Raw genomic sequence first — 15,478 nt, 5'->3', positions numbered from 1 at the left:
AGGGATTAAATCAAAATAGAGTTGGAGGGAGAAATGATGCACTCCACTCCCTGCGGCGCCCACCTCTCCCTGAACAACTCCAGGGTGTTGGTGGACACCGCGTGCTCCTTCTCCAAGGACACCCGGGCTCTAACATAACCACGGACGAGGGGCAGGCAGTCGGCCCTAACGACCCCCTCCACGGCCCGCTGCCTGGACCTGTTGGTGGCCAGTTTGGCCAGGCCCAGGAGCAGGCCCACGAGGAGGTCTTCAGACCTGCCCTCCTTCCTCCGTACCGGGTGCCCAAAGATCAGGAGTGTGGGACTGAAGTGCAGCCAAAAACAGAGGAGAAGGTTTTTAAGGAAATCAAAAAGGGAGTGCAAACGCCCACACCCAATATAGTCTGCTGGTTTCTAGTGATGCATACTTAACTTTTGATTTGTCTATTGAATAGATTATGATAATCACAGTTTGTGAATTTGTGTCTTCAATGGAATGAAACAGAAAAATATTCAACTTTTATATATTTATTTTATGATATAATGCAAATTAAATGACTGGTAAGAATACTAATGAAAAAATTGGTGAATTAGAGACCCAGTCCCTAACTGTGATGTGTGTCTGTGGTATTGCCATCTGAATTTGTGTGTTTAGTTTGTTGAGATTATACTCTTAGGGATCATTTCTATTGTTCTTTCCTAGAGAAATGGATTCTGCAGTGTTTGGTCTCACAAACCATAAGAGGATTTATAGTTTTCTCCTCTGAGCAGCAAGTAGGCATTGAGTATTGCTTTAAGCAGCTGCTCTTTGCCATTGATGAATGTTCTGCCTCTTTTTTTTATAGAGAGCTGGATTAGGTGAATACAATCTGAGTGGCTTGTCTTCCATTAAACCCCAAAAATAGGTTCTTGTTTATTGTGTGCTTAGAATTCCTTTTCAACTCATCCTCTTGTATAAGGTTTGTGAGGTATGCCTCAGCTTAGGCTTATGAATGAAGTATATTTTTGCAGTCTGAAATGTTTGTCAGCTCTAGGTAGCACTGGTGATTCTTCAGAAGCTGGTACAATGCAAGATCTGGGATTATGTGCTGATGGATGCAGTAAAGCTGAGGGCAGCTGCTGCCAAAGTGTAATAGAGAAAGACCACTGTCTATTATCTTTCAGACAAAGTACATTGGGGGTCCATTTACTTGTAAGAACTTTCTTGTGTCTCGAATACATGGAAATACTATCTTGCATATGTAAGAAATGATTTGGATTTGTTTGTTACCATGGTCGGGAAAGTCAAATGCCAATGTTTCTTCTCCATATGCAAAGATTGTACAGAATTGAACTGCTTTAGTGACTATAAATGTCTGCAAAGAAATTTTTATGAGTAAAGTATATGTTTTAAATAAAAGGTTTATTGCCCATGAATGAGAAAGCAGCTGATTGTCATAGAGGCATACAGCATGGAAACAGAGCCTTTGGCCCAACACGTCCATGCTGACCAGATTTCCTAAACCAAACTCGTCCCATTTGCCTACATTTGGGCCATATCCCTCTAAACCATTTCTTTCTGTGTACCTCCAGTAAGAGTATGGCAACTTTACCTGTTTGACTTTGCTTCTTGAACTAATGTAGCCTATTTTTGTATATCTGTAGTTCTGTTCAGCATGGAATTCTAGGTTGATCTGGTGTCTGAAGAAATTATGAATTTTTTTTTAAGTTAAGGTGGTGTGTGTGCCGTGGGTAAAGGCGTTGGTTTTCTTTGTTCTGCTTCCCTTTCCTTGTAGCCATCCATTGGGTCCTGTTGAGGAATCTTTGGCATGTTCAGTTGCAGTGGAACATCTTGTGGATGATTCACACCATGCCAGCGTACGGCAGTAATGGAGTGATCAAATATTTAAAGTGACGATAGAAAGCTGATCAAGCAGGATGTTACATACTTGATGGTGTTGGAGTTATTTTGAGTGTTGTTGGAATTCTACACTTCCATCAAGTGGAAAGTGTGTCTGGAGCTTATATGGTCTGTCCACTTGTCCATTTTTCCTTTCTTTCTCTTTTTTAAACTTTAACTTATGTACCTTCTTGTGGAGAGCCTGAATGGCAACTAGGCATCAAGCGTGTCAGAGGAAAGTTTTGTTTCCGGTGGTGGCGGGAGAGGGAGACGAATTTAGATTTAGTGCCTGACAGGCTTATATCCGAAACGTTGATTCTCCTGCTCCTTGGATGTTATCTGACCTGCTGTGCTTTTCCATCACCACACTCTCGAGTCTCATCTCCAGCATCTACAGTCCTCACTTTCTACTAGGCTTCAGCAGTGTCTGCATTGGTGAGATCAGCTCAGTGCAAAATCATGGTAGCGGCGTTGTTGGTAGAGTCAAGATAGCGTTGCAGAATGGCGATGCTGTTCTGTGGTGGGGCACAGTGATGGGACTCAAGGCTAACAGACTGCATCGTGCTAGTGTTGGTCTCAGTGTTGGAGTGGAAGAGACCGGATCAATGTCGAGGGCTAAGCACTTCAAAAGGATTGTAATGGTAAACCTTTTAACTTTATTTCTTTATTTTGCTACCTTTATACTCTGCATCTGTTTATTTCTGTGTTTTAAGAGGGCGCTGGAGAGTGGAGACATTATATAACATTTTTCTCACGATTGGTAACAAATGCACGTGGCAACGAATAAATCAACCGCAAATAAATCAATTGATAAAGTGTTGTATGATACTCCTGAATGGTCCCATGTAGCAGTGAACAACCGTTGGAAGTCGGGAGGTGAACCAGTTGTTTTAGAACACTCATGTTCTGATTTGCTTTTGTCAATTCTGATTTCAGTTTAACGTTTATATCCTGAACATACTAACCATTTCCATCCGCTCCAGACCTGACCCATCCCATCCTTTCCTTCCCGATATTGTATCCATTGTCACAATGCAGACAAAATCTGCCACCACTCCCTTCCACTGACCAGATGCCCCAGGTTTACAATACCCTCGCTATCCTCTCTGATGTAACAGTAAACACAGCAACAGTCACCTGCCCCCTTGCCAGCATGTACCCTAGCATTGTACTACATATCGACTTGATATCTTACCCACTTTGCATCCTATCCCTTGCCAAATTTTCCCTTATGAGTTGGCACCTTACCCAAATGACACCCTCACCTACTCACTTGGCATCACATCTATTTGACTCTGAAGCACTGGCATTCCACAGCCTATTCAGCTGACATTCTACCTGTTACTCAAATGGCATCTTGACACTCTATACACTTAACCTGATCAACAGGTACCCATCAGCCCCAGCACACTAACCCCATAATAACTTTATGTAGTTAGCATTTACCTGCAGCGATCAAAGCGGTTGTCTGTGATTCTGAACCTTTAAATTTCAGAAGAGGCTCTGCTCATTCCTCCGCCTCCGCCATATCTGCTCCCAGGAGGACCAGTTCCACCCTTCTTTAGAGACCGCAATTTCCCTTCCCACGTGGTTAAAGATGCCCTCCAATGCATCTCGTCCACATCCCGCACCTCCGCCCTCAAACCTCACCCCTTCAACTGTAACAAGGACAGAACGCCCCTGGTGCTCACCTTCCACCCTACCAACCTTCGCATAAACCAAATCATCCGCCGACATTTCCGCCACCTCCAAAAAGACCCTACCACCAGGGATATATTTCCCTCCCACCCCTTTCCGCCTTATGCGAAGACCGTTCCCTCCGTGACTACCTGGTCAGGTCCACGCCCCCCTACAACCCACCCTCCCATCCTGGCACTTTCCCCTGCCACCGCAGGAACTGTAAAACCTGCGCCCACACCTCCTCCCTCACCTCTATCCAAGACCCTAAAGGAGCCTTCCACATCCATCAGCCACACTCTGCTCACTGCTGTGAATGTGGACGTGATTTCTGTTCCCTGACAGTTCCAGTGTAGGAGAGAATTGTCAGAATGGAAGTACTGCTCCCCATTCCCGAAGAAGCCCTGATCAGAATCTGTTGTCAGAAATGTAGAGCTCTCTGTGACCTCATCTTGAGGTCAAATGTTACACCAGGATTGCAAGCGGTTTGTTCAGCCTCAGACACGAAGTTGTTGTGTTTGGGAAGGGTAAAAATTAGCTTCTGATATGTGATTCTAAATGGAGTTTATTCATTTACCCTCTTCTCAGGGGCTTTACTGTACTTCCTTAAGGAAGCTTACTTAAGGTTGAGGAAGCAAAGATCAGACAGGGCTTTAGAGGGTTGCAGGATAGCCAGGAAGGAACTGAAGAATGGACTTAGAAGAGCTTGAAGGGGGCATGAAAAAACCTTGGCGGTTAGGATCAAGGAAACCCCATGGTGTTCTACACTTATGTGAGGAACAAGAGGATGGCCAGAGTGAGAGGAGGGCCAATCAGGGATAGTGGAGGGAACTTGTGCCTGGAGTCAGAGGGGGTAAGGGGAGGCCTTTAATGAATACTTTGCTTAAGTATTCACTCGTGAGAGGGATTTTGTTGTTTGTAAGGACAGCATGAAACAGGCTGATACACTTGAACAGGTTGATGCTAGGAAGGAGGATGTGCTGGAAATTTTGAAAAACATGAGTTCCCTGGGCCAGACGGGATGTACCCAAGGTTACTGCGGGAAGCAAAGAAAGAGATTGCTGCACTTTTAGCAATGATCTTTGCATACTCACTGTTACTGGAGTAGTGCCAGATGATTGGAGAATCAAAGATGTTATTCCCTTGTTCAAGATGGGGAATACGGATAACCCTGGGAATTACAGACCAGTCAGTCTTACATCGGTGGTGGGAAAATTATTGGAGAATTTCCGAGAAGCAGGATTTATGATTATTTGGAAAAGCATAGCTTGATTAGAGATAGTCAACATGGCTTTGTGAGGGGTGGGTTATAACTCACAAGCTTTATTGAATTCTTTGAGGATGTGACAAAACATGTTGACGAAGGTGAATGTGGTGTACATGGATTTTGGCAAGGCATTTGATAAGGTTCCCAATGTAGGCTCATTCAGAAAGTAAGGAGGCATGAGATATAAGAAATTTTTCTGTCTGGATACTGAATTGGCTGGTCCATAGAAGACAGAGGGTGGTAGTTGATAGAAAGTATTCAGCCTGGAGCTCAGTGACCAGTGGTATTCCACAGGGATCTGTTCTTTGTGATTTTTATAAATGACTTGGATGAGGAAGTGGAAGGGTGCGTTATTAGGTTTGCCAATGACACAAAGGTTGATGGAGTTTTGGATCATGTGGAGTGCTGTTGTAGGTTGCAGTGGGATATCTATTGGATGCAGAGCTGGGCTGTGTAGTGGCAGATGGAGTTCAAACTGGAAAAGTGTGAAGTGATTCATTCTGGAAGGTTGAATTTGAATGGAGATTACAGGGTTAAAGGCAGGATTCTTGGCAGTGTGGAGGAATAGAGGGATTTTGAGGTCCACGTCCATAGATCCCTCAAAGTTGCCACCCAAGTTGATAGGGTTGTTAAGAAGGCTTATGGTGTGTCGGCTTTCATTAGCAGGGGGATTGAGTTTAAGAGCCGTGAGGTTATGTTGCAGCTCTATAAAGCCCTGGCTAGACCACACTTAGAATATTATGTTCAGTTCTGGTTGCTTCACTATTGGAAAGATGTGGAAGCTTTAGAGAGGGCGCAGAGGAGATTTACCAGGTTGGTGCCTGGACTAGAGGACATGTCTTATGAAGAAAGGTTGAGGGAGCCCGGGCTTTTCTCATTGGAGGGAAGAAGGTTGAGAGGTGATGTTATAGAGGTGTATAAGATGATAAGCAACATAGATAGAGTGTATAGCCAGAGACTTTTTCCCAGGGCAGAAATGGCTATCACGAGGGGACATAATTTTAAGGTGATTGGAGGATGGTTTCGAAGAGATGTGAGAGGTCGGTTCTTTACGCAGAGAGTGGTGAGCGTGTGGAATGCACTGCAGCAGTGGTGGTAGAGTCAGATACATTAGGGACATTTAAGCAACTCTTGGATAGGCACGTGGATGATTGTAAAATGTATAGTATGTAGGTTAGTTTGATCTTAGAGTAAGATAAAAGGTTGGCATGACATTGAGGGTCGATGAGCCTGTACTGTGCTGTACTGTTCTATATTCCTGATTGTGATTAGTTTGTATGAGCTAGGAGCCATGCAACATCTTACTGAATGATGAATATGAAAGTGATATCATATGACACTGCCTGCTGGTTTGTGGCGATGCATATTTGACTTTTGATTTTTTTATTGATTAGATTACGATCATCACAGTTCGTGGGTTTCAATGTAATGAAATAGAAAAATACTCAACTTTTATATGTACTGGCAAGAATACTAATGAAAAAAATTGATGAATTAGAGACCCAGTCCTAACTGTGATGTGTGTCTGTGGTATTGTCACCTGAATTTGCATGTATGGTTTGTTAAGACTATATTCTTAGGGATCATTTCTATAGTTCTTTCCGAGAGAAATGGGTTCTGGAGTGTTAGGTCTCACAAACTGCAAGGAGGATTTATAGTGTTCTCCTCTGAGCAGGAAGTAGGCATTGAGTGTTGCTTTAAGCAGTTGGTCTTTGTCATTGATGAGTGTTCTGCCTCTCTCTTTTCTAGAGTCAACCCCCTAAAGCAGAATTTTGTTTGTTGAGTATGTTGACCCCCTTTTCACCTCATCCTCTTGCATAAGGTGTATGTACCCAACAGCTTAAGTATATGGATGAAGTATATTTTTGTCATTTGAAAAATCTGTTAGCTCCATGTACCATTGGTGGATGTTGGGAAACTGATACAATGCAAGATCTGTGCTGATGGATGCTGTAAAGCTGGGGGCAGCTGCTACCAAAGTTTAATGGAGAAAGACCACCAACTAATATCTTTCAGCCAAAGTACAATGGGAGTCCATTTACTTATCAGACCTTTCTAGTGCCTCGAATATATGGAAATAGTATCTTGCATATGTAAGAAATGTTTTGGGTTTGTTTGTTAGAATTGTTGAGAAAGTCAAAAGCCAATGTTCTTCTCCATATGCAAAGATTGTATAGAACCGAACTTCTTTAGTGACTATAAATGTCTGCAAAGAACATTTTATGAGTAAAGTATATTTTTGAAATAAAAGGTTTGTCTGCCATTTATGAGAAAGGAGCTGATTGTCATAGAGGCATACGGCATGGAAAGTGGCTCTTCAGCCCAACTTGTCCATGCCAACCAGATTTCCTAAACCAAACTTGTCCCATTTGCCTACATTTCCCATATCTCTCTAAACCATTTCTATCTGTGTACCTCCAGTACGAGTATGGCAACTTTACCTGTTTGACTTTGCTTCTTGAACTAATGCAGTCTATTTTGTATATCTGCAGTTTTTTGTTCAGCATGTAATTCTAGGTTGATCAGGTGCCTGAAGAAATTATGAAATATTTTTAAGTTAAACTGGTGTGTGACGTGGGTCTAGGCAATGGTTTTCTTTGTTCTGCTGCCCTTTTACTTGTAGCCATCATCTGGGTGTTGTTGAGGAAACTGTTGTCAAGTTCAGTTGCAATGGTCCATCTGTGTGCACTATTCATGGCAGGATCAAATGTTTAAAGTGATAATGGAAAGCTGATCAAGCAGACTCTGACATCCTTAATGGTGTTGGAATTTATTTGAGTGCTGTTGGGATTCCACGCTACCAGATAAGTGGGAAGTGTGTCTGAAGCTCACCCAGTCTGCTACCTTTCCTGTTTTAATTGTTTCTCTGCTATTTCTTAAACTCTAACCTGATTCTGATCAGTCACTTGCACTCTTGCCACCATGCACCCTCGCATTGTACTACATATCCATTTGGTATCCACCCCCTTTGCACCCCATCCCTTGCAAAATCTTTCCGTCCGATTTGACATCTTACCCACCTGACATCGTCCACTACTCACTTGGCATCATATCCACCTGACTATGAAACACTGAAACATCCTATCAATCTGATGTCTATCCCCATCTCAGATGGCATCTTGACACCCTATACACTTAATGCCTGATCAACAGGCACACATTAGCCCCGGCACACTAACCTCACAATAACCTTACGTACTTAGCATTTGCCAGCAGCGATCAAAGCGGCTGTCTGTGATTCCAAGCCTTTAAATTTCAGAAGAAGATCTGCTCAGTGTTGTAAAGGGGCATGGTTTCTGTTTCCTCAACAGTTCTACTGTACAAGAGGATTGTCAGAATGGAAGTACTGCTCCCCATTTCTGAAGAAACCCTGATCAGAATGTCCTGTCAGAAAACAGAGTTCTCTGTGACCTTATTTTGAGGTCAAATGTTACACCAAGTTTGCAAGCAGTTTAGTTCAGCCTCAGACAGGAAGTCAGTTGCTACGTTTGTGAAGGGTAAAAATTAAAGTGGTGATATGCGATTCTAAATTGAGTGCATTCGTTCATCCTCTTCTTGGGGGCTCTACTGTACTTCCAGATAGTGAGTTGTTTGGCTTATTTAATATGTAATGAATATGAAAGCGATATTATGTGACATTGCCTGCTGGTTTGTGGTGATGCACGCTTAACTTTTGATTCACCTATTGAATAGATTATGGTAATCACAGTTTGTCGATCAGAGGGTTTCAATATAATAAAATTAAAAATACTATTTTTGTATATTGATTTTTGTGATACAATGTAAATTAAATGAATTCTAATGAAAAATTGTTGAATTAAAGGGACCCAGTCCCTAACCGTGATGTGTGTCTGTGGTATTGCCACCTGAATTTGAATGGTTAGCTTGTTAAGACTATGCTTTTACGGATAATTTTTGTAGTTTTTGCCTAGAGGAATGGGTTTGAAAGGGTTTGGTCTAATAAACCATGAGGAGGATTTGTATTGTTTTTTTTTCTAAGTAGGTATTGAATGTTGCTTTCAGCACCTGCTCTTTGCTATTGGTGAGTGTTCTGTCTCTACTTTATAGTCTGAGTGGTTTGTTATTTAAAGGTGAGGCAGAGCTTTATTTTCATGGTAGCTTGTTTTCTGAACTGTTTGCATATAGTTCTAGGTTTATCAAGTGAGTGTATAGTTGTAACTGATATATTTGAAATCAAATAAACCTGTTGGATTATAAACTGGTATTGTATGACTTCTGACTTTATCCACTCAAGTCCAACACCAGCATCTTCACATCATGGCTTTATTTTTGCAATCAGCTATTGAAGGATTTGGACTGTGCTGTTAAGGAATTCTTGATAAGTGGAGTTGTAGTCGTATATCTTTGTAAATAATGTCTTTCATAAGTTAGAAATGCTTCGGGTTCTTTGGAACTGTCGGGAGAGTCAAATTCCAATATTCGTTTTCTTCTCAATATGTTCAGCCTGTATACAACTGAACTGCTCTAGTGACTATGTATGTACATAAAGATTTTTATGAATAATGTATATTTCTAAAATAAAAAAAGAAAGGTTCTGTGCAGATCTGTGATGCAGGACTCAATGCTGTATGGTCTGTTCGCCAGGACGCACACTGAGGCAGACATTGACTGCACCTGGAGGATTGGTGAAAGGTACTTTTTGGTCTGCTTGAAACTTATTGGTCTTCCAGAGCAAGAAGTTAACCTCGACCAACTGTGCAGACTGGCGCATTTCAAGGTCCAGGACTACGTGCTGAGGGATGCACAAAAGCCTGGGGAAGCTGCCACCAAGGAGTCGCGGTGAAAGACCACTATCTAAGGTCTTTCTGCTAAAGTACAATGGGGGTCCGCTCAGGTATTGGACTCTCCCTGTGTCTCAAATGTATGTAGATTTAGTCTCGTATAAATAACAAATGCCTTGGGTTTATTTGTTCTGCATATGTAAAGTGAGTACAGAACTGAAACGTATGTAAAGATCTTTTTACAGATAAAAGTACATTTTGAAATATAAAAAGTTCCTATGGATGAATTACATTGCTGCCATTGTATATCACTAATGGGTGGTCGAATGTTGGGAGAGTTGATCTGGTATGCCGTGACATCCATGAGGGTGTTAGAAAAAGAGAATGCATTCTGAGTGGTTTGTCTTAAAGTTGGTTAAAGTCAATGCTTTAATTTTTGCAGGTAGGAGTGTTTACCTCCTGTAGTACTATAGCCTGTTTGGTTCACCTGCTGTACTGTTCAGTGTTGAGTTCACAGTTACTCCAGTGATTTTTGAAGAAGCTGTGATATATTTTCAAGCTAAGATGGTGTATGATTTTGATACAGTTTGTTCTACTGCTCCTTTTCCCTCTACTCTTGGCTATTGAGAAATTTGGGAGATATTGTTGAGGAAACTTTGGCAAATGCAGTTATCATGGTTGATCCTTTGGCTGATGTGCATCAAGCCAGTGTGTGCCAGTATTGGAGGATTCAAATGTTTAAAATGATGATGAGGAGTTGATCATGCAGCCAATTAGATCCTTAATAGTGTTGGAATTTTCCAATTATTGTCGGAACTGCACTCTTCCAATCAAGTGTACAATAAGTATTGTATCATACTCCTGTCTGGCCTCATGTAAACAATAGAAAGGCTATGGGAATCAGAAGATAATCCAGTTTCTGTTGAACATTCAGCTTCTGACTTCCTTTAGTAGCTACTGTATCTGTGCTTATGTTTATGTGCTGGAACTCCCCAACCTCATTACTAGCCTTGGCTTCACACTCATTCCTCAGGATCCACTCCATCTTTCCCTGCTTTCCTATTTGCCCTGTACCAGTCCACCTCATTTCCTCTCTTCCCTGCTTCAAGCCTATGCCTCCTTCTCCGCACTGTCAAAATTGTCCTTTTTCCCCCTGCTCAGACTTGACTCCCATTCCCTGACACTGGATATGATCTTCCTTTGCAGAGAAAGCAGTCTGAATGGTTTTGTTTTTAAACTTTTGTCAATACAAAATTGCATTGGTATCTCAAGAAATTAAAGGGCATTATAGAGCTTTAGTTATTGATGCACAAGGTCATAAATGATTGAATTGTACAGTGACTGGCATAAAGCGCTGTCTTGTCAAGTTTGGCACTTGTTTCTTATGTATTTTCAGTCAGCTCTCCTCATTATCAGTCTCTTGTTGTCTCTGCACATTGTTAAAGGTGGTTCATTACAGGTGCACACTAACCTGCATTTTTGCACCAATGATTACAATCATAGTTCTCCGGGGCAATTCTTTTTTCCAAAAAATGTGCCCTTATTCATCAAATTTGTAATTCCTTTGCCACCTAACAAACTAAGAACCGGCAAATTCCTTATTATTAGGCTATATAATTAGACGAATTAAACTCCGAGAAGTATTGGCCGACCAATTGAATTGTAATCGGCTCTGCTTTGGCCATAATACATGTAAAGACCTTGTAAAGTGGCCTTGAATTGAAGCACATGCTGTATTGAAGCCTATGAAAACAGAATGTGGATCAATGCAGAGGCTAGTGCATGTATAGAATGCGGTGCTAGAGGAAGTGGTGGAAGTGTGTATAATTACAAAATTTAAAAGGCATTTGGATGGGTATCGGAAGAGGAAGAGTTTAGACAGATATAGGTCAAATGTTAGCAAATGGGATTACATCAAATCGGAATGTCTGGTTGGTTTGGGCGCAGGGCACTACTTGTAAGATCCTTCATGCATGTCCGGTCAACCTGTACCATCACCCGCTGCTTACAAAGCAGCTGCAGAGGGGTTGAGACTATCACACATCCCCTTCTGGAATGTGTCTTTGCAAAGGACGTCTGGAGGAAGATGCAATAGTTCATCGCGGGACTCTGTGCTCTACTGTCTGTTACCCAGGGTGCACACTGAGACGGACATCAACTGCACCTGGAGGGGGACCATCAACTCCGTGAAAGACGCTCTTTGGTCTGCTCGAACCTTGTTGGTCTTCCAGAACAAGGAGTTGATCCTGACCAAGTGTTGTAGACTGACACGTTCCAAGGTCCAGGACTATGTACTGAAGGACGCACTAAAGCTTGAGGCAGCTGCTGCTAAGGCACAGTGGGGAAAATTGTGATCTGAGGTCTTTCTGCCGAAGGTAAATAGGAGTCTGAACAGTTACCAAACCCTCCTAGTGTGTCATGTAAATATTAGTATTATATGTGTAAGTGAGATCTTTGGTTTTGTGTGCAGTCAAATTCCAATGTTTTGTGTGTTTACTTCATATGCAACTATGCAGAACCAAACCGCTTATGTGTTAATGTATATAAACTAGAGATTTTTTTCATGAATAAAGTATATTTTTGAAATAAAAGAAGAGTCTGATTGGTGCAGATGAATTAGACTGAAGAGTCAGTTTCTGTCTGATTCTATGACTCTATATCAGGAGATTTCTTCAGCTTACAAAAGGAAGGAACAGTTTAAAAACCGATAAAGCTTGGAATTAAACACATTGCAGTGCCATTTTGATGAATATAGGATGAATTGAGCCCAGAATGTGTCATTCACAGATTTTATTAGTTTTTTTTTCCTTTTGGGTAGTGCTACAGCTGTGGAACAATGCTAAGATATAGTTTGGCTGAGTTGAGAAGAACTCATCCTTCCTGATCCTTCATACTACTGAATTATATATTAATAAGGAAAATACAGAGAGAGAGATGCAGATTTTCTTTTCAAAGTTCCTCCCATATAGCTGTGCAACTGCAGATTCTATAGAATGTTCCCAAAGCTGTTCAAAGGCTGCCAATGTGGTGAAAAACGTCCTTTCTGTCTGCCTTAAACTTGCCAGTCTTCTAGAGCATGGAGCCATCCAAGACTGGGTATTGCATTAGTCACACAGATATTGCATTTTGTATTGAGTAAATTCTTGAACTCAGCTAGCCTTCTAAGCAAAGTGAGAACAGGAGATTAATCAGAACATGAATCACTTTCTGTTGTTCTTACTTACTCCATAGTTTCTGTTTTCTAAGCATATATTGGATCCTTTTTCTTTAGGACAAGGTCACTGCAATTGTCCAAATGTAGCCCAAGCTGAAAAGGGTTGTACAATCTGACAGAATTGTACATCTAATAGTCAAGTACTTGTAATGTTAAAGGGAATTATTGATAATTCCTTCACCTGATTCTTCTGCAGATGGACTTGCAATGAGGGAAAGGAGTTTCTGAGGAAGAATATGGACAACAACAACGCAATGCATATATAGTGCTGAAATCAACATAGCACCTGATTACAATCAATTATTTATTGATGTATCATTTTTCTCTTTAGTACCTTTTATTGTTTCCATTCTCTGTAAAATGAGCAGCATTTTTTAAAAGAATCAGTTGGTTGGATAGGAGACTCTTTTGTGCAGTGTGATGAAAGGTGTGTAAACATATATGTCATTATCATTCTTTAAGTTTGGAATTTTTTAAAAGAGAAGCAGATTGATGTGGGTTAGTGCTGTGAAGATTCATTTTCAAGATCAGCGGTCATTTTTGGAATAGTGACCTAAATTCAACATTGTTCAGAAAGCAGACCCTGAGATGTTAATGGAACAATATAGATACTGCTGAATTTATGGCAGTAGGGTAAACACATTTAAAGTCATTATCTTTGTTTTCAATTCAGATCAGAAAACACCAGTATTGAATAGAACAAAGAACTACTGATGCTGGAAATCTGAAAGAAAAGCAGAAATTGTTAGAGAAACTCAGCAGGTCTGGCAACATCTGTGGAGAGAAAGTAGAGTTAATGTTTCGAGTCCAGTGACCCTTCTTCAGATTTGGGTTCACTAGGATGATCCCTTGTATGGAGGGATTGTCTTATGAGCAAAGGTTAAACAAGTTGGGACTATGTTGTCTGGAGTTTAAAGGAATGAGAGGTGATCTCATTGAAACATATAAGGACTTGACAGGGTAAATGCTGAGAGTATGGTTCACCTCTGGGGGTGAGTCTAGGACCAGAGGGCATAGTCTTAGAATAAAGCAGCATTAGCTTAATACTGAGATGAGGAGGAATTTCTTCCCTTAGAAGGTTGTAGTCTTTGGAATTCTTTGCCACAGAGAGCTATGCGGGGGGGGGGGGGGGGGGAACCTTATGTATATTTAAGGTTGAGTTGATCAAGGCTCTTGATTAGTAGGGGAATCAAGGGCTACAGGGAAAACATAGGAAAGTGGTTATGAGGAATGTCACAACCTATTTCTTATAGTTTTATGCTGCCAGACCTGTTCAGTAATATGAGAGTTGAGTTCAGAAGCAGGTTTTAGTTTCTCTCCTGGTCAGGAATTCAGGTCAGTTCAGGGAAACCAGCTACCTCCAGACAAGGAGTATGAATTGAAATCTGTGAGAATATTTAAGATTTGTGAAAAGTTAGTGATGGCAAACTCGTAAAGGAATAATCAAATTGTCTCCACAGTGCATAGGAAAGAACCTGGAGTGGGTCAGTTATATAAAAATCTAACAAGTTGAGTTAGGGATGTAATTTCTTTTACATAAGCCTCTGTCATGAATGGTATTGAGAAACATGCTGAAACTTTGTTTTGATGTGCGTCTTAAGATCTTGTTTAATATGTATGTAGTTTATTCTCTTTATTTTGTAACAAAACCTTATGTTTTGTTGTTAAAGAATATCAGCAACTTCATGTTAAAATGCTTCAATGATTAATCACTGCATTAATTAATTTTTAAAAATCGTTCCAGGTTTCATTTTGGGATTTGACTTACCAATCAATTGGTATCTTAACATGGGCTACGCAATGAACATAAGATATCAATTGCAGTGAATTACATTCCATAACTGTTAGATTTGTACATAATGTACTTCACAACATTGTTCTGAAATTGGTCAATATATTAAATGAAATTTGTATCACAATTTTGATTTTGACCTAATTTCTGTTCTATTTTTCCAGGTGCTGCAGTAGACACTAGAAATAATTTGGGGCAGACTCCGCTATTTATAGCTGCTTTGCTGGACCTTGTCAAAGTTGTTGATGTTTTATTGGAGTTTGGAGCAAATCCTAACCAGTAAGTTTCTTAACTGAATACTTCAAACTGTAATGAAAGCAGGTTTGTATATAAAGCATGGAAAAATATGCAAATGCTTTCAAAAGCAGGACAACAATGTAAAATAAGTGCACGGTACAAGGGAAAGTATACTGAGCAATGATGGGAGACCAGAAGAGATGACTAAGCATGGTCAGAAGGATGAGCTTTGAGAAGGACTTTCAAAATTGAGAGGAAAAGGATGCTATGGAGGAAATTCTGGAGAGCAGGGCTAAGGCAACTAAAGAGTCAGCTATCAAAGGTCAGGTGTGGGGCAAGAGCAATTATAATGTGCTTAGGCAAGAATTAGGATGCATAGAATGGGGTAGCAAAATGCAGGGGATGCAGACAATGGAAATGTGGAGCTGATTTAAGGAACAGATATTGTGTGTCCTTGATAGGTATGTCCCTGTCAGGCAGAGAGGAAGTGATAAGGTAAGGGAACTGTGATTTACTACAGAAATTGCATCTTTTGTTAAGCAGAAGAAGGGCTTATGTGTTAATGAGGCAAGATGGTTCAGATGAGGCGATGGAGAGTTACAGATCATCTAGGAAGGAATTAAAGAGAGAGTTAAGAAGAGCAAAAAGAGGACACAAGCAGTATTTAGCATATAGAATAAAGGAGAACCATA

The 15,478-nt window shown here is 40.8% G+C and overlaps 1 protein-coding gene, 2 non-coding genes and 1 pseudogene across 3 annotated transcripts in view; all 4 read left to right on the top strand.

Moving 5' to 3' along the window:
* The window catches only part of LOC122564209 (inactive serine/threonine-protein kinase TEX14-like), a 155,070-nt gene that overhangs the window by 39,097 nt on the left and 100,495 nt on the right, over positions 1-15,478 (top strand). The window contains exon 3 of the mRNA XM_043718905.1: positions 14,714-14,828. Within this exon, the coding sequence (XP_043574840.1) occupies positions 14,714-14,828 (115 nt within the window). The remainder of the gene's footprint in view (positions 1-14,713; positions 14,829-15,478) is intronic.
* On the top strand, positions 640-856 carry LOC122564243. The gene has a single exon (XR_006315840.1). It is a non-coding gene; the product is annotated as a small nucleolar RNA U3 (small nucleolar RNA).
* LOC122564244 lies at positions 6,366-6,586 on the top strand. The gene has a single exon (XR_006315841.1). It is a non-coding gene; the product is annotated as a small nucleolar RNA U3 (small nucleolar RNA).
* On the top strand, positions 8,692-8,879 carry LOC122564246 (annotated as a pseudogene).

This window comes from Chiloscyllium plagiosum, chromosome 28, assembly GCF_004010195.1.
Source record: "Chiloscyllium plagiosum isolate BGI_BamShark_2017 chromosome 28, ASM401019v2, whole genome shotgun sequence".
Lineage (NCBI taxonomy): Eukaryota > Metazoa > Chordata > Chondrichthyes > Orectolobiformes > Hemiscylliidae > Chiloscyllium > Chiloscyllium plagiosum.
This window is presented reverse-complemented; position numbering and strand designations above follow the sequence as displayed.